The sequence below is a fragment of the Clarias gariepinus genome, chromosome 25 (assembly GCF_024256425.1).
Source record: "Clarias gariepinus isolate MV-2021 ecotype Netherlands chromosome 25, CGAR_prim_01v2, whole genome shotgun sequence".
NCBI lineage: Eukaryota > Metazoa > Chordata > Actinopteri > Siluriformes > Clariidae > Clarias > Clarias gariepinus.
The window spans coordinates 22,226,740-22,250,739 of NC_071124.1; the positions used below are offsets into that span (position 1 = coordinate 22,226,740).

Consider the following 24,000-nt stretch of genomic DNA (forward strand, 5'->3'; position numbering starts at 1 on the left):
ATGGAGGCTGAGGCACTTGCTTTTGTATAACTATCTTAAAGAGAAAATGAATTCTGCTTGTACAGTACATAATGCATATTGTATATAAATTGGCAAAAAAAAAATATCCTGCGCCATATAATTCGTTAAAAAATAAGAGGAATGAAGTTCACGAGTGTTCATGTAGGAAATTAATCAACTTCCAGGTTGTAACCGTGACTTTACGTCAGGTCACATGAAATCCAATCACCACGGCGGGTTGTTTCATTGGATCTTTATTCTGCAATGCATTTCTTTTAAAAGCTGTTTGCAATACAGACTGAATGGACAGATTCCCATGATAAACATACTGCATACAACAAACATTTTATTCATTTATTTATTTTTAAACCTGGATAAACTTTTATGTACTGAAAATAAGGTACAAAATAGACCTTTGAAGTAACCATGACACGATACGACACTACTATTAAAGTACATTAGTGCATCTAAGCCTCGGATGTTAACGTTTACTGAAAATGATACAAAATCTTAAAAAGGCAAAAAGTATGAAGCTACTTTTTTTTCTTTTATTTGAACTTTTTCCCCCTCATGAAAACAAGAACAAAAAGAAAAAAGGTTTTTGCACTGGTGATCTGCAGAGTCATACGGAAATGACTCCAATAAATTATATAACAAGTTCCACTTAATTAAAGACCTCAGCGTGGTTTATTAAAAAACAAAAAAAACTAAGAAAAACACTGTCCGTAAAGAGGATAGAGGTTACATCAGGGATATAACATGACGTGAGCTTCTAGACATGCTGAACTACACGAGCACTCCGTCTTTTGGTAAATATTTCATTTTCTTTCTCTTTGACTACAAATCTTTCTTTCTTGTCAGAAAAAAAGTCACCATTATCATCTGGGGGGAAAAAAAACCCAACAACCTAACATCATACTTTTCATACCTGCTAACCTTGATTTAAAAAAACAAAAATAACCAAAACACAAATACTTGTACAATGTTGTACACTTACTCTTGTCTTCTGGGCTTGAGGTTAAATTTGTCGCTTGATTTCAATCTACATCTGAGAGTTATGATGAGTTTTTTTGGGAAATAATTTATTTTATTTTTTTTATTTCCCACAACATATCAACCTATGTTGAGGTTTTCTTTGTTTCACAGAGATTCACTTCTCTCTTTTTTTGTCCTCATTGATTCTATTACATTTCGTCATTACCATCCAGTCATTTCAACTTTGATTTGTTTTGCCAAACGATAAAAAAAACAAAACAAACACAACTGTGCTCTTTAATCCTCAATCTCCTCTCCTTAGCATGTCTGTCTTGGGACGTGGAACAATAATACTACCTGTGTGTACATACTGTAGTAGAGCTGGTATGTAAAGTGGATCATTCCATACTCATACTGTGATGTATGAATTAGAGGTTACGCTACTTTAGATATACTTAAGATTCTAGTTTAAAACGATAGAGAAAAAAAAGGATGTCTTAAATATTGTGATTGTAGACTACAATATTGGAAATGGCAGCTAAAAGATTCCGGGCAGTTTTTTTTTTTTTTGGACAACAAGATTAGCGACAGTGTTTTAGTGTTTATCGGCTCGTGTCGAACCTCAACGTGTTTGCAGAAACTGGTAGAAAGCGCAGGAAGCTGGTCGATCGTCTTGCGCTTGGAGTCAGGATGCACCGATTCCACAGCGAGAATGAAAATCCATTCGATTTTTGTTGTTTCGATTCACTTCGTAAAACACGTAGAATGCTAAGATTTTTTTATTATTATTGTGAACGGCAGCTTTTGCAAGTTTTGCTCTCGAGTACACGTGAGGGTCTTGGATGTCAGGTAGACTTTTCTGGCGACGAGCTTCAGAATCATCGATGTTGGAATGACGGTCGTTGTATATGGCTTATGCAGTAAAGTTTATATGCTTCTGACAGCTGTGTACAGTTTAACAAACAAACAGGGGACTTGGATTAGCTGGATCGAGTTTAAATCAAAGACAAGCGTGTCTCTAACTTTCTGACTAGTTAGCATTTTTTGGTTCAGATTCAGGATCCCACTTTTCCGGAATACAATAAAGCTGAAACTAAAATTCTAACACTATCTAGATTGAGGTTTGTTGATAAATAAAAAGCAAGATCAGCTTGATTGTGTAGTGTTTTTTGTGTGTCTTAGTCTTTGTGTAACTTTTTTTTTTTATTTCCTACTGGCTGTGGTCGGAGGTGCTGATCCTTGCAATTTTTTTTTTTTTTTTTACAAAACCCTGGTGTTTTTGCTCTTAAGTGGCAATAAACCTCATGCTGATGGATGTAATGTCTGGCTAGCACCTTGCTTGAGTGTTCACTCAATCCTGTGTTATCGAGATCTACGGTGAAGCACGGTGTTGCGCTACAATCTGAGGAAAGCGCTATCCACCCTCTTCCTCATACGCACACATTACTGGATAGTATTTCTGTGGGAGGCGTTACAGACCATGTGAGACACAGTTTTGTTCAATGTATGTGTGAGACTTTGTGGGGATTTGACCACCTTTCACTCGGAATCGGCGCATCCTCGTAACCCAGCTTTGAGCGTTCCGCATTAGTGAGCGAGAGTTGCGTTAAGGTGAAGGCTTTTAGTGTTTCTGTGTTCTGAACTTATAGATCTGGTACACAGAGCATTAACATACTCTGTTAAATAGATATATATATATTTTTTTTTTTTTCCCCCTAATAAACAACTAAGCTTTTACGGAGAAGCCAAAAACTTATGAGAATAAAGCGGAGCAGAAGACGCGATGGTTTCCTTGTTCGCCATGCAGTGAGCTTGTGATGAACAGAAGAGAATAAAAACATGATGTAGCAAAAAACATTCAGAGTCCAGAAGTTTGCTTTAAGACAATAACAAAGAAAAAAAAAAAAAAAAAAAAGGATAGAACATGTTGACGTAACACTGATGTAAGCATGAGCCACGGGAGCACGGTGCTGCGGTGAGAACCACGGAGTCGCAGGCCTGGAGCTCTAGTACAGCAAGATTCGCCTCTCGATAGCCTTCCGGCAGATGGGGCACTCGCTCATGCGGTCGCCGCACAGCTGGCATGTGCCATGGCCGCACATGAAGATCATGTTCTTCAGACGATCCAGACAAACCGGGCACATAGTCTGGAACAAATCAAACAGAGAAGTTTAGGGTTTTTTCCAAGTGAATTCCCATCCCACAAGCGGCCATGACTTAACATTGGTCTTTGGTTATTCTTGGAGTTACTTATAAACACAGTCTTATGTACCTCACGTCCAAGACCACCACAACAAAAAACCTTCTGGAAACTACCACATGTTGGTCTCTGGCTGTTTCCCGATTTCTACTTATTGGCCAAAGGAAACCTCAATAAAGAACATCTTACTTGATGGCCATATGCTGAGGCAGACTTCTGTGCCACACATCCAAGCAGAACTCAACAAAGAACCTTCTAGAAAACTACTACTAATTCCTCTTGAAACTAACATTCTGGACAGCTACTATATGATGGTCTCTGGTTGTTTTTGGATTTTTACTTGATGTCCACACTCAATGGTCTCAGGTTCTTCTCGGATTGGTACTTGGTCATACGCTGAGATGGCCTTTTGCGCCTTACGCCCAAGCAGAACTCAACAAAGAACCTTCTACACAACTAAAACTCACTCCTCTCTGGTTATTCTTGGAATGTTACCTCTTTGCCACTATATAAGGTAGCTGTCTGCGCCTCACATCCAAACAGAACTCAACAACCAACCTTTGGGACAACTCCTACACATTGGTCTTTGGTTATTCTTAGATTATTACTTGATAGTCATAACCTCAAGTTGCCATTTCTGCCTTACATCCAAGCAAACCTCTACAAAGAACCTTTAGACAGCTACTACTCATTCCCTAATGGTTATTTTTGAAATGTTACCCCTTCGCCACCATTTCAGGTAGCCTTCTGCTTCTCACGTCTAAAAAAAAAGTCTTCTCACGTCGTAAACAAAGAACCTCCTAGACAACTAATACTCATTGGTCTCTGATAATTCTCGGAATGTTGCCACACTCCAAGGTTGCATTCTGCTCCTCATATCCAAGCAGAACTCGACTAAGGACTTTCCAGACAACTCTATTTTGGGCCCACTCACAAGATCCTAAACTTTAAAGACTCATCTATCTGTTATCCTGTGAGCCGGTTAATCACTGCAACAAACCGTACCTGCTCTTTGATGTCCTGAAGCTGCTGCTGGAGCTTCTGCACATCTGCATTGACATTTGTGTTGTCTTTGTCCCTCTGCAAGGCTGGGATGTTTCCGCTGGCTGCAATGCAAAGACAGGAAGATGAAGAGAACGCTCAGCATATCAGCGCCACCCGCTGGTACGAGACGCCCGGCCTACTGCTAGCAAGTGACTGCTGAACCGCTGGCGCTTCAAACCAGAACCTTGACCAAGGTTTTTGCTTCAGTTTAGAAACTTAAAATTATTACTACGGGGGCTCATAAGGAAGGCAGGTAGCTTGATTTAGACTTTATACAGTACTTTAAACACAGTCTAAGGAAAGAGTTTTATCTCATTGTCAGGAGCTGGAGCCAGTACGTAATGGCTCTGGAGGCTCCTGAAAGAGCAGAGCAGCCAGTGCCAAGGAAAGTGCAAAGAGCTCTGCGGTCTGAAAGATCAGGAAGGAAGTTTTGGAAAAGAGAGAATTGAAAGTAGGGGGGGGGGTGGAGGAGAGGATACTTACACCAACTTATCGCCAGATTGTTGGGCTGGAGAAGATCCTGCGACCCCCCTGCCAAGGAGTTAGAGCTCCCTGCTGAGAAGCAACCAATCACAGGGTTACGTCATGCACGGCGCTCGGCAAACGTTCAGGGCTAACCTAGACTGCCCTACAGCACAGTGTTGTTTCATGAACTATTCGAGAGCACGAGTCAAATGAAAAGAGCAGTCTGTTAGAAGTTCATATTAAGAAGAAGTGGCCATTTCACTGCTTGGAGTGGTGGTAGGGAGATGGGGTGGGATCCCAAGCAGCTGACATGATCACTGATTAAAAAATAAAAACGACCGTTGGGTAAAAGTGTGTCCATTATTGGGGCATTACTGATGGAAATGACATGGCCTGACTATTAGAAATCTGGTAAAAAGGTGTAAAGATCTGGTCTCAGGTGATCTAGGACGTTAAATAACCCTCGATTCCCACCCTGGGTTATTTTTTCCCTCCGTCATTCTTGCTGTGGTGTTCGTCATACCCACTTCTGGGCTGACGAGTCCCTCGGACGTAGATGCTAAAGTGTTCTCGTCTACGGGGTGTGTGACTACAGCTTCCAGCCAGGATCCAAGCCGAGTGGGATCCGAGAATGTAGCGAATGCAGTGCGTCTGCAGAGACGAGGACGTTGGCCCGTCTCTGAGAGTACGGGTGACATTTTGTGGGATGCTAAACTAAAAGTGGCCCCTTATGACAAACAGAACGCAGGCATCAGGGCGAGTGAGGGGAGGGGGACGAGAAGATAAGAGTTACGAGCTGCATTCCTCTGTTGACTGAACTGTGTGTGTGTGTGTGTGTGATGTCAGCTTGGAGGGATCTGTCTGACATCTAAGAGTGGCTACAAAGAAACAGATCCCTCTGAAAAAACAAATACCATACAAGTGAACTTACACTAGTGTCCCTTTGAACTCAAACTAAGGCAAAAAAAAGGGGGGGTGGGGGGGCAAGTGATATCGTGATGAATGGCAGCGAATAACAACGAACCACAAAAACATAATACACTCATACGATCACAGAAAAATACAGGATTGAAAATAAAAAAAACTATTGGTTTGACGAGAGAGGTTGTGAAACCTGGAAAGATTTCGCTAGAAAAAAAAGGAAAGTCCACCCTGAAACACGTTAAATGTGTTTAAAATCGGAACATTTTCGATATTTCTTTATCGATTTTGGTTTTAATTTGTTGTCTTGTGCTGTATTTATATTGTTCCTATGAACATTTAGCATGCCCGGGGTTTTGGCTAGTGAGAATCTTCAAATCTTTAGCATAAAACAGTCAGATTTCTTAAAGCTGAAGTAGAACTGAAGTAGAACATTCCCAGAGTGAGGCAGTTTGTCAGCTTGCGATACGACAGTACGAGATGTCGAACATCATGGCGTCGATGGTGGTATTAGCGTGAAAGTTTCGGAATTCTTTTTTCATTTTTATTATTATTATTATTATTAGAGCGTACAGACGAAACAAAATCAAAACAGTAAAAAAAAAAAAACTAAAGTGCCGCTGCATCGCTATCTTTATATTGACCTGAAGCGAGGGCGTCATTTATACAGTAAATTCCAAATTATATTGGAAAAATAAATCTTTTTTTTTACGCTTGGTTCTAACGGTGACTCAGGGTGAAGTTTTCCTTTAAGACTTTTATAATGTAAAAAACTACTTACACCTACAACAGGGGGAAAAAAACATATTAGAAACATGAACATGAGAAAAATTAAAACAAAAGCAACACGACAAGTCAAAAAACATGGATCCAGGTATGGATACAATATGAAAAGGAGAGAGAGAGAGAGAGAGAGAGAAAGTAAAAAAAGGGAGCTTGTGGAAGTTCACTCACTAAGGTCCTCATCATCAGTGGCATCCTCCATACCTTTCCCTCCGCAGCATAGGACGAAAGGAGTACGCCGCTCCACCACCGCCCGACACTGCACGCACTTCTTCATCAGGCTCGCACAGTCTACACACACACACACACACACGAAGAAAGAGAGAGGTTAAAACCTCCAAAGTGATCAGTGTGAACAGAATCGTTCCAGGCCCGGGAACAGTACTCGTGCACGGATCGAATCAGATATGAAAGCGAGATATGGACCGCTGGTATAAATCAATCGTGCGATCAGGATCAAGATATGAAGGCTGACTTACTTTCACAGGCGCACATGTGACCGCAGGGCTGGAAGAGCACGGCTGCTTTCTTGTCTGAGCAAACCACACACTCTTCAATCTGTGGGCCAGAGAGGAAACGAGGGTTTACAGGTGTGTGACAGGTTATACACACACACCACATACATAATCAATCTGCATCTTAAAATCAAAATAACTAAAGAAACAAATTAAATTTCCTTTTTATTTTGCCTTTAGGTACAGTAGAATGTTAAAGTTAATTCTGTTGATAATTAAAATGCTCTACCAGATTAGGTTTGTTTTTTAAATGTGTATTAAATAAATAAATAAAAAAAAAGGTTTGTGGTCATAGCACCTCCTCCTGAATTAAAAAATCTTTTTGGCTTTCCCACATTCCTAAAATATTTTTCATTCGTAAATCACCAACGAAACGACTATGAAATGTTTGGCTGTACCCCTAAATCACTACGACTCCACTACGACTCCTGCCGTAGTGTCTAAGAACTGTCACGACGTACCTAGCTAGTGTAACAAAACTACCCGTTACACTTCCCCGTCCGCTAGGTTACCAGCGACCAGGAAGTATCTGTAGCTGGAACTACACTGTACCTGTAACTGCAGAAGCTTTGAATCTGCCACTTCTGTAAGTGGCACCACCATACGCAGTGTAGTATCTATTAGAGAGTACTGTTTGGAAGAGATGGTGGGGGAAAAAAATAATAATTTATGCATCGCCACACTGACTCCAGAATCGATAAAAAAATAATAATAATTAAAAAATTAAAATACAAAAATTTATATATGTACATTCGCATCTGAGGCGGTAAAACGCCACCGTTCTCTATACCAGGGGTCCTAAATCAAAATTTAACAAGGTCTGGTCAATAAAATGTTCTATGAACCGACATCAGAACTTTATGCTCGTTTTAGGATCCAGATATCTAAATTATATGTGCGGTTATTATAAGTCTATGAAAAAAATTTTCAGTTTTAAATTTCCACAGCATTTCAATAATATTTATTGTACATTTACAGTATCTACGTTAAGCATGTGGACAATTTGAACTTAGATGTCCTTGTATTTGTATGGAATACAGACAACAATCGTTACTGATTGTTTGTTTGTATTTGGATTTATTGCCATATCAGCTTTTCAGGCTATTTCATGGCAAGATTCACATCAAATATTAAGTTGATTTATTATGTTATAATGTAAGTGATTAAGAAAGTAGTGAGAAAGTTAAAAGGATATAATAATAATAAATCACATAATGCAAGCATGGTCTTGGTGAGAAGAACAAGGTTTTACATTTGGTTCTTTACGTACACTTTAGACAGACGTTTTTTAAGAGTTTTTCTGGTTTTCTGTTTTCTTATGGTGTTAAAACTTGGGCAGTGCAAAAGTATGTGTTTTATGGTTAGGGTAGTTCTGGAGCGCTGACATTTTGGGGCTTCTTCATCCTTTAGTAAATAAACATGGGTAATGTTTGTATGGCCGATACGACACCTTGGTTATACTACCTGGTCGTGTCTTGATTCGAATGGGTGATAACTTCTTTTTCCTACGTATATGAATACCGTATATGAATCCTACGTATAAAATATGTTTGCTATAACGACCAATTATAAAATAAGTGGCGCTTTATATTACTGCTTATTCGCCATGTTTCAGAATACATGAGAGAAACTGGTTTTAAGCTTCTGTTAGATCGTATTGTTTAGTACAAAGTCTAGAAACTTATAAACTACCTAAACACTGCTATAATGCAATTTTAAATAACCCACAAACGTTTTTATTTATTTTTTATTTTATTTCAAGCATGGTCGGAAAATTATTCGCAGCTAAAGAAAAGACTTCCGATAACAATCCGGGCAAGGGGGCCTTAAATCTTCTACGCTCTTGAGATTACACCGATTTGGGATTGAATTCAGGAATGTGGGAAAAGTCCCCTATGGCTCAGATGGGGGGAGTGGCCTAAAGTTTAGTTATTAGCCTGAGCAATGCTGAGCAATAATAAAAGCAAGACAATTACAGATGCCAAATATGTCATTCGGGTTGACTGAGAGTTAAACAGCAGCTCAGAGAGACATCAATGCAGTACCTTGGTCCTAGACTGGACCTGCTCTTTGCATATAAGACACTTCTTGACGCGAGGAGAACACAGCGAGCAGGTGGCGATGTGGCCGCACGGCCCGAACAGCGTGTCGCGCTTCATGTCTGAGCACACCATACACTCCTCCAGGGTCTCGTTGTTGCTGTTCAGAGACGGGCTACGGGAGCCCACCTGTCCGCTGAGAGACACGGAGAGACGGGAGGAAGAAGGAAAGCGCCAGCACGCCAGAGAAGACAGGGGGAGGGGGGGAGAGAAAGGAAAAATCAAACAAAAGATGAATGGGGAGAAAGGAAAACATGACAAGCCGTGCAGATGGATGAGAGCAGGAAGGAACCGAGGATGGAGGGGGCATCAATGGAGAAAGGCAAGGAGAGGGACAAAAAATTAATGCAGATTAGACATGAGCGAGATAACGGCAAGGTGAGATTACATAAATAAAACAATATTTTTTTAAATATATTATTCAATTTGAATATAATTAGATGAAAATATCTACATTTTAAAAAAACAGCATTTGTATTTGTGGATATTTGTAATTTCCGAACACTTTTTAATTTTACCATCACATAACTTGTTTAATAGTTTACAGTAAATCAATAATAAAAACAACATGAAGCATGCTGTATTAATAAATATCTAGGTTCAGAATTTTTTTTATTTTTATTTGGGAGTACCTGGTCTTTTCCTTGTGGCACTTGGCCAGGGCTTTGCACAGGCTCGGGTCAGGGCACAGGTCAAGCGGAGACTGGCCCTTCTTGTTGCGGATGGTCAGGTCGGCGCCGTTAGCCGCCAGGAAGCAAGCGATGGAGGCGGCGCTCTTCTTCTCCGCTCCTTGGGTCCCGAGTCCCATAATCAGCTAAAGGGAAACATGAAAGAGTGAAAAAGCAGGCATTGAGAATCATCTGAACTCAAGTCTCCATACTGGGCGAAGTAGTAACAGGTGTGTGATTTCAGCTATAATGCTAATTACAATGCTAATCCGACTGTTATCTTATTAAAAACAAAAAACAAAACAGCACCAAATGAGAACAAGTAAATAAATATACTGATGCCATATAATTCCTGCAACAATGGCCTGGAAATAAAAAATAGCGCCCGAAGTTTGTAGGTTTTTAAAAAATTGTCTTTTCGGGTTCCTGGGCAACAACAACAAAAAGTTTGTGTTTCTGAAACAAGTTTTCCAGGTCGATCAGTTTCTGAGTTCCTGAAAAAAAATTCAAGGTTCATGGAAAGGTTTCTGAGTTACTAAGAAAAGTTTATGGGTTCCTGAAAAGTTCATGAAATAGTTTGGTTTCAGTTCCTGAAATCATGTTTCAGGAAAAAAAAATTACCTCTCCAGACCTCAGAAAATTAGTGAAGCTGAAAATGTTTCCAAGTTCATGAAAAGGTTTAAATTCCTGAAATTATTTTTGACTTTATTAAAAAAAAAAAAATTAAATTCATACCCCTCCAAACATTTCAGACCTCTGAAAATTAGGATTCCTAAAAAGCTTTCTAGGGTTATGAAGTTCCTGAAAACATTTTTTTAATTCATAAAAAAATAAAATAAAATAAAACTCTTTGAAAGTTTCAGACCTTTGAAAGTGATCGAGTTCCTTAAATGATTTCTAAGAGTTTTATTTATTCATTTTTTCTTTATGAATTAAAATTTTTTTTAACACGTTTTGTAAGATCTTGATCTAGATCAGTTTTTCAGACTGAAAACCTGCTGCAGCAATCGAATCATTCAGGCAGGTAAAGTTTGGTTATTGTGTGAAAGTTTGTGCATGTCCTGCCAAGAACTTCTACAGCAAAATCCTCGCTAATGTTCCTTGTTCTACAAAAAGAGACTCTGGAACAACTAAACAACCAAAAAAAAAAAAAAAAAAAAAAACATGCCAAAGAACAATGGCCTGGAAACAAAAAATTTTCATTGGCTCTTTTAGTTGAAAATCACTAAAAATTCTTGGGTAGCTGAAAAACTTCCAAGTAACTGTAGGGTTTTATTATGGCAGGTCAGATGGTTGGTCGCTGATTGCGATTATATAAAAAAAATAATAATAATTCTAACGCAGGAACTGGAAAATGAGCTATGACTTGGGAAATAAAAAGTCTTATCTGTTCAAAAGGTTCTGACGAACCAAAGCCACTGAGGAATGCCTAAAGTCTGTGAGTAGCGGATAAGATTCTAGCGGTAAAAACACGTTTTTATAAATAGCAGGTTTTTAAACGTCATGAACGAGCGATCCGCCAGGGTGTAAACGCTGCCTGAGGCAAGACGGGTTTAATTTAGTTCCATCAGGATCCTTGCTGAAAAGTACCGGGAAATAAAATTTACGACATTCAGGAAATACTGATGTACTTCATTCCTGAAGGTTCCTTAAAGAGTTCCTGCCATGAAAACGCACCCATAGACAAACTCTAGTCACAATGTGAAGGAGAAAAAAATATTTTACGTTTAGCTGCCCAAAGGTGATCACAGAGTAAACAGATCGAAAGATCCATAAAGATCCACGCCGATGCGCAGGACATGTTCTGGAATGTTTTGCGGTACGTTCTCTATAAAAGATGCCGACGGCACACTTCAGCATCCTGGCCTCCCCTGGAGGAGTCGTATTAAACGGATGGATTACACACCAGTTAAAGGGTGAGAGATTTGTCAGAGCCATTTGCCTGCATTATAAATGACAAACCCCTGGCCCTGGATCTGCCTCCTGCCATCGTGTGCGTGTGTGTGTGTGTGAGATTAAAGCGGTCGCAGGGAGCGGATGTGGCCCGCTGGCAGGTCGGAGGGCAGAGAGAATGAGGAAGTGGTGATGGTATCTGTGCGGGTCAGAGGTCGGGTGTTGGGTGGGACTGAGGGAGAGACAGAAGGTCTTGGGGATCTGACATGAACAGACAGCACGAGGTGTTAATGAGGAGGAGAGACGGTGTTTAACTGGAGGTCGGACAGCGGGTCAAATAGATGGGGAATAAAGATGAAACTTTTAGCTAGACGATGTGCTCGATTTTAGAGCAAAATATCCACAAAGTTCATGAACGGAGGAGAACGAAGAGAAAATTAATTTTGGGGATTTGGATTTTAATAGTTTAAAATTAATACGGTTTTCGCACAGACAGTGGTACCGGGGCATACAAATTTAGTTCTTATGATGAAATATCACCAAAAATATTACCAATATTACATAAAAATTAATAACTTCCAAAACTACAATCAATCATATATTTTCTAAATGTTTGTGCAAAGACACACAAATTAAGTAAAATATGAAATACATGGACATTAAACCTCTTAACTCTTAACCTTAAATTCATGATTCCTCTTGGCACTGGCTGCTTTAAAAAACAAACTGTGAGCAGCTCCATTTTCTTCTTGCTATACGTCTTCACTAAATCTTGTACGAAACGTGAAAAATAAACAAACAATTAAAAAAAAATAATAATAAAACACATGAACGCATTCGCTTGGCTTTTCACTGATGCAAACGGCTCCTGGACGTCCGCACTAGATCTCGAGATGCGAGGCAGGATGCATCCACGCTTTCACGTTTTGTGAAATTCTGACCCGATCGTCCAAATGCTGCATCATAAATCGAGACTCATTAACGTTTTTATGGTCTTCTGTCATCATTTTAGTAGCTTCAGCTTCCTGTTGTTAGCTGACGTCAAACCTTGACAGGAGCGCCACCCGGTGTTTCTGGCAAAATGTTGAATTTATACGATGAAGAATTTAAGAAGTTTTAATGGGTCCAAACTAAACAAGTGGCAAGGCATACCTAATAAAATGTCCGGTGGTTGTAGGTCTAAGGTGGAAAATCGGGGAAGAGAGACGGAAACTTGTGTGAAGAAGTTACAACTTCATTTAGACTTGAGATCGACGCAATCTAATAAATAATTGGCTAATAATTTTTTTTAAATGTTTTTAGTATTTATCTATCCAACTGGCTTTTTTTTTTTTTTTACTACCTCGTACGGCATCTGTGATGCACAAAAACAAACAAAAAAAAAAAAGCTTTTGCTTACTGTAGTTGTGCTTCTTCAACATGTACAAATCATAACAACAACATGTTCTGTGTAACACGAGCAGGAGATCTGAGCACGCTCGGGACGACTTCTGAAAGCGCAGTTGCACGAATGTGAAGGGACGTTGCATCATTTATATAATTATATTAAAGTAAGTTAAAAGAAAAAAAAAAGCAAGTAAAACTTGTGTACGCTAGCATGATGCTTTAAATGTCGTTCGGGAAGAGTCTGTTAGACTGAGAGACGGGTAGATTACATCGTCTGCGCGGATGGCATGATTTATTTCCTTGTGCTCGGTTCATTTATCATTTTACTGCCCAAATATCAACAGAATATGTAAATATCTGGCAACATCCTACATCTATGAGACACTAAGTGTGTGTGTGTGTGTGTGTGTTTTTATAAGTCACTAACGGTTATGGTTCCATCTCACTACATTCTGAGGACACGATCTCAGCAGCAGCATTAATCCACAGGGCCTGTCCTTAAGCCTCGTGTACTTAACATTTTAAGGTGTGTGTGTGTGTGTGTGGTGTTTTAAGGGCTGCTCTGGGAGTCACTGATTTGCAGTAAAGGTTCATAAGAAGGCACTTCAGAGTGCGCATATTCTCGCCGAACTGCCGATACGGCCCTTAATGGGCTGCGAACAAGCGATTCATTTAGCAGCTGTTACGCTATTTTAACTTCCCTGCCATTTTTTCTTCCCTCTTGTGGCGCTCTTGCTTTACGCTCGGGTCAACGGGACAAGCGAGACAGTCAGAGGATGGGGGGAATAAAGAAAAAAGACAGGAAAAAAGAAGAAAAAGAGGGGAACACTGTCGTTGGAATGACTCTGGATCGCTTCCCCCTGATTGTGTCCTGGCTCGCCGCTTCTTACATCTGCTCTGATGGAGCCGCTGGGCCGGGAAATTCAATTTTCTCTATTGCGCTGCTGGATCGTACAGGCGAACGTGCCGGAGATTTCAATTAGGGCTTCTGAGCGCGACCAGGCCGTCCTCCCGCTGATCTCGCTCTGATCTCAGCAGCGCCCCTCTGTGGCTTATCGTACGAGAGGAGAAGCACAATTACAGCCACGGAGAGACTGAAGGAGTCACAGATGGAGCGGAGAGGTTCAGCCTTTCTGATTTGGGCGTCAACTTAATCCGGTTTATTATAAAATCAGATAAATGATCATCTCATACACGGGGCTTAGATTCTCAATTCTGAATGGTCAAAAATGTACAGGACAAATTTATACTAATCCAATATGTTTTTGTGCAGAAACTTGCACTTAATCAGACTTTCTGTAAGGAGTCTCCAGTGTCAGGGAGCCGGTTTAGGCTTTTTCATGATGATAATCCTGTAGTTTCGCACAAAGACCCAAAGCACAACCGTGTCGCTTAAAGCCGATGTAAGGTGTGTGTTTGTGTGTGTGTGCGTGTGTGTGTACCGTGTTCTTGGAAGGCTCCCAGGGCTCCACCTTGCCGACATCCTGCATGTCCTGGAGCTGCCGGAGCTGGGACAGGGTGTGGTGACGCAGGGCCTCATGCAGCGGCGTGTCCCCGTCCTTGTCCTGCACGTCCAGCTTGGCCTCAGCTCTCACCAGCAGCTGCAGAGACATAAAGGACTCTCATTTAACAAGACGCTTAAAGAAGAATTTATATATATATATATATATATATATTTATATATATCTTCTTTAAGCGTCTTGCTATATTAAATTTCTATAATAGTGACACACCGTTTTCTACGAGCGTTCCCCATCGGAACTGACAAAAATGAAGGTTACATTTTTGCATTAAACTGACATTAAATTTTTATTAAATCTGGTTCACACAAAGTGACAGACAGATCATAGTTAAAATGTATTTTGTTTTAAAAATGAAATTAAATACTTTGTTTCTCAGAAAAAAAAAGGAAAAAAAGAAACTGTAAAACGTTCGTAAAACGACAACACCGTTAGAGTAGACTGCAGTTGATTGTTTTCCTGTAGTGTGTTACACTTTATATACGAGGCAATTTTTTTTATATAAATACTTATTTCTTCTGTATTATTAACATTATTAATCAATAACACACTAATATCCAACGTGACCATATGCGGGTGAGTTTCTGCGACACGTCCACAAGATGGCACTCCAACATTCAATCCCTAATTCCCCATTCAGGCCACACACACACACACACACACACACACACACACACACTTCGAGCCTAGTAGCGCTCTGGAGTCCTTGGGGCTGAATTAATTCAATCACAGAGGCTAATTCTGCTGCAGGAGGCCATGCGTGGAAGAGCCAAGCTGAGCCGTTCTCACAGTTTGTGTCCTTAATGTGGACGGGTTTAGAATGAGGATGAGGAGGAGGAAGGTAGAACAGAGGGGGTGAGCGGGTGTGTTCGATTGAGATCAGTAAAGGAGAGCTGTTTGATTCTGAGGAAATGAGAACAGGAATAAAGAATAAAGAGGCAGGGGAAGACCAGCCATCGCTCACCCGGACGATCTGTGTGTGCTGCCTCTCCACGGCCAGGTGCAACGCCGTCTGCTGGTTCACGTTCTGTATGTCCAGACTGGCACTTCCCTGCGAGGGAGGAAGAGAAACAGAAACAGACAAAGTGCTTAAATCGCGTTTGGTTGAGAGCGTTTTGTCTGGAAGTCGTGCGCAAACGACATTATGGAAAACTGCAATAAACCTGACGGTGAAAAATGCACCAGAGTAAAGAAACACATATCATGGAATAGATTATAGACATTTTTTTTTTTTTTTTTGGGTGCATTTGCACTTTAGCATGTGCCGCATTCTGCTCCCACGAGCTGTGCTTAGAAACGTGAGGTACTGGGACGCAATTTGTATTCAGATATTCCCTGAATGAAGCCCCTCAGCATCACGGACTCTCCCTCTCTTTCTCTCTCTCTCTCTCTCTCTCTCTCTCTCTCTCTCTCTCTCTGCACTGCTGCAGTGCAGCTCCTACTGCGGCTCAGCGCTCAAAGAGGCTCAAGTCTCACTGCTCTGAACCCTCTGTCCTTCTCCAGCCCTCTGGCTTTCTACTACCAGCTAACGCGCTGAGACGGAAGAGCGAGCTCTGCAGCTGGAGCGTGCTCTATCTACGGCGGGCCAGCGGGACGGGTAGAGTCACGCGGCAGAGGAAGTGAAGAAGTGGCACCTGAGCTTCGGTGCAGGCCGCGATGATAATGTCTTGGGTGTTAAATTCACAGCCGAGTCGAGATGAGCTGCAGGACAAACTCTTGATACGATTATTAACTCAAGGGCGCAGATCATGCAGCTTTTTCCTGACATGCAACAAGACCAAAGAAAGTAGGAGGAGTCTTTCTGGAGGCATTATGTAACAACTAGTTTTTGTGATTTAACTAAGTTGACTTTTGCAATAAATAAATAAAGGTGAACGAGCGTGAAAATGATGTTGGTGTATATCTTACTGTTTAACTTGGTCTACAGTACCAACTTATAATCCGAATAACTCAAGGGTGCCATTACTTTGATTCATTCTATACCACCAAACGCACAATTACTTTCGATCACTCATCTATACCCTTTACCTTCAAAGGCACTATTACTTTCCATTCACATCTTCTATCTATCCATACATCCAAGGGTGCCATTACATTCACTCGATAATTAATCTTCTATAATGAGCGTGATTTTATTGGACCATGGGATGATAATATTAGTGTATATCAAAAAAAAAGTTTTTTTTTTGCCTACAGTGTCAACTCCAAGGGTGCCATTACTTTCATTCACTTCATCCATCTTCTATACCTCCAAGGGTGCCATTACTTTCATTTATTTATTTACCTCTTATACTATCCTATATAATGCTTGTAATGAATACATCGCAGTTTATCAAAAGGTTTTTTTTTGGCATACAGCACCAACTTCAAAGGTGCCTTTATTTTCAATCACTCGTCCATCTTCTACTGTATACCTCCATACAGGGCGCCATTACTTTCATTCGTTCATCTTCGATTATGAGCATTATGATGATTGATATTGGTGTACATCAGAATGGTTTCGGCGGCCTACAAATACCAGCTCCAAGGGTGCCATTACTTTCATCGATTTATTCGTTTTCCATACTATCCTCAAGGGTTTTATCGGCTCTAACCCGCGACCTCACCGTGCTGCGGTGCCATTACTTTCATCTCGTTAGGGACGGGTACGGTCGATACGATATATTCGCGATAGCTATGCGCTAAAGCAATTTGCGATTCTTTCAGAATGTATTACAGATGGCTGTGCAGACGCCACCTGCAGGATTATAAAGGAACTGCAATATCTTACCACTTCCAATGCAAGCATTTTGGTAAATAAATAAATAAATAAATAAATCACGATACATAACCGAATCAGATTTTCATCCCTCTCTGCTAGTTAGTGCTCGACCCTATGGAGTGTGCCTTAACAGCGAACAGAAAGTGATTTTGATTTAAATGGCAGATTTTAAAACAATATAAATCTACATCCTTACAGTGAGGGACAGAGCAACAGGGCATCGTCTCCCCGCCTGAGCTGTAATGTTTAGTAGGATTGTCTTCTGGTGTCGTCTTTTTTTCCCCTTTTTTAAACACTGGCTGTCTGACTTAAGCGGCGACTCGTGTGACGAGAGCTCTGGCAAACAGCATGAAGACTACGAGACTCTCGAGAGCTCTTTCCCGAGCCCTCCAACTATAATTGCTGTAAGTGGATCAATTATCAGCTTCAATTAATGTCGAGCGCTTTATGGTCGCTGTAAGCGCAGGTGCTTTCACACTTCCAAATGGATCGGGTAATATTACAGGATTACTGACACTCCGGGAGCGAGAGGGACTGTTACAACAGGGCAAGAGTGTCACACACTGTGAGGTGTGTGTGTGTGTGTGTGTGTGTGTGTGTGTGTATACCTGGTGGACTAGAAGCTCTGCCACCTCGACGTGATTGTTTAGCGCAGCCAGGTGAAGGGCAGTGTAGCCATCGTCCTTCTTCTCATCCACTATCCAGGGTCGTGGCAGCTTGGACAACAGCACGCGCATGGCACTGAGAGAGAGAGTGAGAAGAAACAAAAATTAAGACAAAAGACGAAAAAAGGAGAAAGAAGGTAACAAGTGAAAAGGCAATAAAGAGATGAGGAAATTTAGAGAAAGAAAGAAAAGACATAAAACGGGTTAAAAGAAGAAAGGAAAAAAAGAGAACCAAAATAAAAGTAAGAACAGAGATATGAAAACAAAAGGAAAAGAAAGAAGGCAAAAGAAAGAAGAAACATGTAAAAAGCATGAGAGAGTGGGGTGGAAAGAGAGAGGGGTGGAAAGAGAGAAGAAGAAAGAGAAAGAAAGAGAAAAAAATAAGCGCAAAGAAGTAAAATACAAAAACGATGGACAGAAAGAAAGAGGAGAAGAAAATAAAAAAACAGGAAAATTAAGCACAAAAGTGGAAACGAGAGAGATAAAAATAAAGTAAAAAAGAAAAAGGGAGAAATGTAAAAAAGAAAGAAGAAAAGAAGAAAGAAAGGAAATCGAAGCAAGAAGAAGACGAGAGAAATAGGCAGAAAAGGAAAAAGATGAACCAGAAGAGAGAGAGAGAGAGAGAAGGGGTTATTTTTAGGTCATCTTATAAAAGAATAAATAAATGCTGTAAATCTGAAAACAAGATCAGGGAACATAAAGAGAACGGAACAAATAATAAATGTCGACACTAGGTATAAACTCGATGTACGGATCACGTTCCTGAAAACACTCTTACACTTCACGCAGACGTTTAAAAACTATGAGGATGTCGGTGAATTTAATTCGGTGAAGAGTGGAGGGTTTGCGGTGTGGGGTGTGAAGGTCACGTAGAGGGTACAGAGTCCTGAGGAGCACTGCAGGGCCTCACGTGAGCCTGGGATCAGCCTTCTCATCCCCTTCCTACTTCTACTCTGCTAGAACTGAGACGCTGAGCCTGACTCCGGATCAGCGGTGTGTAATGGGAAAGAGGGGGAGGAAAAAAGGCAGGAAGGGAGCTGATTGGGAATCTGTGCAGCACCTGCAGCGGCCAAGCAAACCTCTAAATGAGGAGAGCTCGAGATGAGAAATCGTTTACGGCTGGAGGGAAGAAGAATGGGGGGAAAAAAAGGTGGTACGGGAGCGAAAGGTAGGCCGAGACGAGAGCAGTAAGAGGAAAGGGTTGTGTACGTTACACGTGAGAGGAAGAGAATATGTGAGAAAAAAAGAAGAAAAAAAGGGGAGATGAGATCTGAGAACGATTAGCGCAACTACTGAGAGTGTGAAGAGGTTGCGTTCAGGGAGGAGATGCAGGAATAGAGGAAAAGAACAGATAAAGGACGCGTTGCCTGGAAAGAATAATTTCTCTTCTGGTCTACAGGGACAAGTCGGCGAGCTGCGCAGGCTTTATGGCTGACAGTTCTCACCGGATCTCACATCTCCAATCAATGTTTGAGCCAGAACAAGACTTCCAGGAAAGCATGCAGGAGGAAAGAGGGCAAAGAGTAGATGGGGGTGGGTGGGGTCGGAGTGTAAAAGAGGAGCAAAAATTATCCATCTGTCTTTTAGAAAATGTATTGATTGAAAAAAAAAAAAAAAAAAACACGTGTGTATTGAGACGAGTGCTGGACTTCGGAGTCCTCTGGGACTAACGTGATGGATCCTGCAAACAATCAGTCTTTCCTTTCTTTATTTTTCAGAGACAGAGAGAGGGAGAGAAAGAGAGAGAGAGTCGGTGTCAGCAGCAGCAGCAGTATACACACTTACAGGGCTGCAGAGTGAAGCAGCTGCACTGCAGTATACATGCTGCACACACAAAATCCATACAACCTCCAACCTCACGCAGAAACCCTCACTATTCAAACCCGACTAGCGGCATCTTAAGTCTGGTGTGTTAAGCAACTTTAATAGATTTTTATGACAAAAAAGTACAATTAAAACTCATGTTCGTGCTGTTCACCTCAACTATTCCTTCCATAAGTTAACGCAAGTCTCAGATCTGCCACAAAGTGATACCCCGCCACTCAGATAATGCACTTTTCACATCCCCCCCCCGAAAAACAGGAAAAGCATATATTTCCAACTCTTTATTGAAAGGTGTTGCTCCTTAAACTGTTATTATAATAAAATTAAAAAAAAATGGACTAACACAAAAAACAGACATGTATGCTTTACATCTGCCAAATATATACAGTGGAACCTTGGATTACGAGCATAATTCGTTCCGGAAGCAAGCTCATATTCTAAAACACTCGTAAACCAAATTGAATTCTCTACTGGAATCACTGATGTAAAGTAAAAATAAAACAAATAAACCTGCAATTTACCTTTGAAAAGAATTGGGACAGAGCAGTGTTTCTGTGTAAAAACTAAATAATCATGTTCCCTACATTTCCTGAAATCACATAGAAAGAAGTTTTTATCCTGCAGTTTATATCCTAAAAATAGCCAATTTCGATTAAATTCAAAGCGACATCATTGGACTCCAAGCCTTGTCAGATACTCCACAGATTGGAAATAAAATCCTATTGTACTTAAGTCAAAAGCATTAGGAGTTCCCTGCTTTGGCAGACTGCTTCAGAAAGGTGAAGCTAAGAGAACTGTATTATCCTTGAACCCTGAGTTTACTTCTTGACTTGCACCGAAGCAAATTTTCTTTTTTTGTAGATTTTTTTCAGATTTCCTCCGTATTTAGTCGTATCCAATTCCAAAACTATCACTAGGGGGCTCCCACATTAAGGCTACTACTACCAGACACACTGGACGGGCTGAAGACCCTTACTCGTTTCCTCCAAACGACTCCAGACGCCAGCCTACTGCATCCTTTTGATCTGCTCGTTTACTCACCAGTGGGGCGGTGTAACACTGAGGACAGCATTATCCGCTCCTCCCACTTGCATGACCTCACAGACGCCCATGATCATGGGCAACAACAAGTGCCTCACATCCCACCCCCAATGAGTGAGCTCGGCCAATCAGCTGTCTTTAGGCCTTCGGCTACACAAGGCTACAGCATCACCCGAGAATCGAACACAAATTTATAAGGACGGAATAATGTTTAAATAGACAACAAAATCTAAAGTGTAACAATTTGCCTTCCAAGGATCATAGTTCCATAGTGTCAGCATCAGACACCAAACACTCCCTTGGAGAAACAAGAACAAGGTTAGTTTAGCTTCTTTAAAGATGTGCTTGGCTGATGAGCTCTATAGAGGATCCCTGAGAAAGTGTTATCTTGAAGTTTCAGGTCATCCCAGTTCCAACCCCTTACTCTTGGTTACTCAGTCTGGTCAATGAATGATGCTCGTTTACCACACTGGAGTGTCAGGTTGGCAAAAAAAAAAAATAGACACAAATATTGATATGACTTTCTGGCATTGCTGCATTGCAGTTATTTTGTCCACTGGATACGCACTTAAACAGACACTGCAGAATTTTGAGGAAGCCTAAAGAAAGTGATTTCCTTAGCGAAATCGAAACATGTTTAGGATTTGAGAGAAATGAGGTTAAAGGATAAACATCGAGGGTACAGAAGCCATCGATGAGTGTGTGTGTGTGTGTCGTGGGGGAAGTGAGGTGAAAGAGAACCTTGATGGAACTGGGTCACCCTGTGAGACGCAAAGGTCCCCTGGGTGTGCACCAGTGGGGTCTGTTGTCGCGAGCAGCAGCAGCGCTGTAATTTGTTGTAGTGCAGGAGCTCGACACTGCTCAAAAAGAGCTCCTCGGCACAATTTTGCTCATTGCTTGAGAGGGTCAGGCGGACGTTCCAAGGTGGCTGGGAGGCCAATAATTATAATGGAAGACCAACCGCAGGTCCAGGTTGCAGTGCCCAAAAGGGAAGTCGAGTGGCATGTCATAACGACATCGGATTAATAATGACCTCGGCATGATGTGTGTGAAGGAATAGAAAATTACTTGGACACGCTCGTCTTCTCCCCATTAAACCAGGCCTGCTACGAATACCAGAACTTGCAATGTTATTCAAACCATCATAACAGTTTGTCAAGACGTCTGTTTAATCTCAGTTATGCATACCTTTGGTTTCAGGACGTAACTACGAATTGTTCTGAGGAACTGAATGAAGAAGAATGGACTCCAGATTTGGACACCTGCCGTGGAGGACGAAAGCCAGTACATGTTCTCTGAAATACATGAACCCGGGGAAATCTTTTTTAAAACTGCCATGAAGTTAGGAGGAACTGCATCCTTAAAGTTTAGAGTCGGAAGAGTTAAAATCCCGAATGGTGGTCGAAGAGAGGCAGAAATCATCCGGGAACACGGATCCGGACTTACCCGTTATGCCACTCTAATGGTTTTAATCCTTAAACCTGACCACCTTAAGTAAGGACAAAGGCAAGCGCAATGAAGCATTTAAATCTGAAAAGGTGCGAGATCCTTTACACATAAAATTTAAATCAGGTAATTAATATGGCTAAAGGGGCATCTCGAGAGTTTTAATAAGAGCAGCAAGTTGTCAGCTGTGACTTGCATAATTTTCTTTTTTTCTTCTCTTTGACCTTCCTTTGCATTCATCGGCACTAGACTGCGAGCTTTGATCTGACGCCGTTCGCAAGAGCATCTGAGTTCTCTGATGAATCTCTAAAGAGCTCGGCTTTTGCTACTGAGCAACCTACGCCTGTCATTAGGTTCAGACCTGGTATCATTACACAAGGTCAGGGGGAGGAACAGAAGAAATGAGTGCGCATGACAGCTCGCTTTTAGCCAAGTATTCATTTACCGTTTTAGACGGTCCTTCTTACACAAATCGTTCGGAGTCAACGAGGGACCTGACGGCACAGTAATATCCATGACCCAATTTTATATATATATATATATATATATATATATATATATATATATATATATATATATATATATATATATATACATACATACATACATACATATACACACATACACACACACACATACACACACACGCTTGATTCCTCAAGGCACTCCGGTTAAAAAGCTCACCCTTTTTCCACACCGCATTTGCTCGAACAGCCACCCCTCGGTTTTAAATACGCATCAGAGCAACGCTATTTAATGGACACTTTAATATTCGGCTGTTAAAAAAAAAATAACGTTCGGATGCGTTTGACTTGAATCTTCTCCAGGTTGAAGTTAAAGCTGAGGACTAAAAACTAATGCTGAAGGATAAAGCGTGGCAGGGAGATAAAATGTAAAGTGGAGAATTATCGTCTTTGTGTGATGGAGAATCCGATGCCTTGGACTAGAGTCTTCGATCGGTGGTCGGCTGCAGCTCCGCCGACGTGGAGGAATAGAGCGGTCTCTTTGCTGATATGTAGCGAGGTTATAAATCCTGGTCTTTAAATCACTTCGTTTCCAACTCGTTTACCGACCGTGAGCGAGTCGAGCGAGTCCACCTGAGCAGAATACGTATGCAGCTGACATCTCGGACTAAAGGACAAAACATACTGTATCTAGGTAATGTTATTTGTGCTAGCTAGATTTGTGCAAAAGATACATGTGTGTGTGTGTATTTGACATCATGATGGTACAAACATGCTAAACTTCGAATAAATAAAAAAATAAATATATACATAACTAAAAATAAAAAAAATGCCCCAATCCAAAGTAGGTATCATGTTTACTAGAGATAGTTTTTTTGTACAAGAAAACAAAGAAGAAAAAAAAACAAACATTCAGTTATTGTAATTGTGATTCTTTTGTATCGCCACATTGATTTATTACATTTATAATAGAGACGCACAGGTCGATCAGCCCGTGACCGGAACTGGGTGCTTTTCATCTTGATCAGCCGTAGCCGATCGGCCACAAATAATAAACGATTCTGTCCCGAGTGCGCAAGCTTCCGAATGGTGCAACGGAAACACATTTTAAAGGCACTACGTTATCCAAAAATGCACGCTTTGAAAAGCCTCAGATCAGCTTTTTTCTGTGACTGAATTGGTCTCAAACCCGCTCATTACACAAGCTTGTAAAGTTTTAGTATAATCTTTATCACACTACAAGCGTACTTTCCATCATGGTGGTAAACCGGATCAGATAAATAATAAATCACCTTCACCACAATCAGTTTCATCACTTCGGTCAAACTTA

The 24,000-nt window shown here is 40.9% G+C and overlaps 1 protein-coding gene across 5 annotated transcripts in view; it reads right to left on the bottom strand.

The window, feature by feature from the left end:
* Positions 1-344: 344 nt before the first annotated feature.
* The window catches only part of mib1 (MIB E3 ubiquitin protein ligase 1), a 60,505-nt gene continuing 36,849 nt past the window's right edge, over positions 345-24,000 (bottom strand). For 2 of the 5 annotated variants that reach the window (XM_053486426.1, XM_053486428.1), the window contains exons 14-23: positions 17,839-17,971; positions 15,434-15,520; positions 14,392-14,550; positions 9,635-9,816; positions 8,949-9,138; positions 6,868-6,946; positions 6,560-6,679; positions 4,703-4,774; positions 4,181-4,281; positions 345-3,122 (exon numbers count right to left, since the gene is read on the bottom strand). In XM_053486426.1, the coding sequence (XP_053342401.1) occupies positions 2,982-3,122; positions 4,181-4,281; positions 4,703-4,774; positions 6,560-6,679; positions 6,868-6,946; positions 8,949-9,138; positions 9,635-9,816; positions 14,392-14,550; positions 15,434-15,520; positions 17,839-17,971 (1,264 nt within the window). In that variant the 3' untranslated portion in view covers positions 345-2,981. The remainder of the gene's footprint in view (positions 3,123-4,180; positions 4,282-4,702; positions 4,775-6,559; positions 6,680-6,867; positions 6,947-8,948; positions 9,139-9,634; positions 9,817-14,391; positions 14,551-15,433; positions 15,521-17,838; positions 17,972-24,000) is intronic. The other 3 variants (XM_053486430.1, XM_053486429.1, XM_053486427.1) reach the window with 3 other exon arrangements.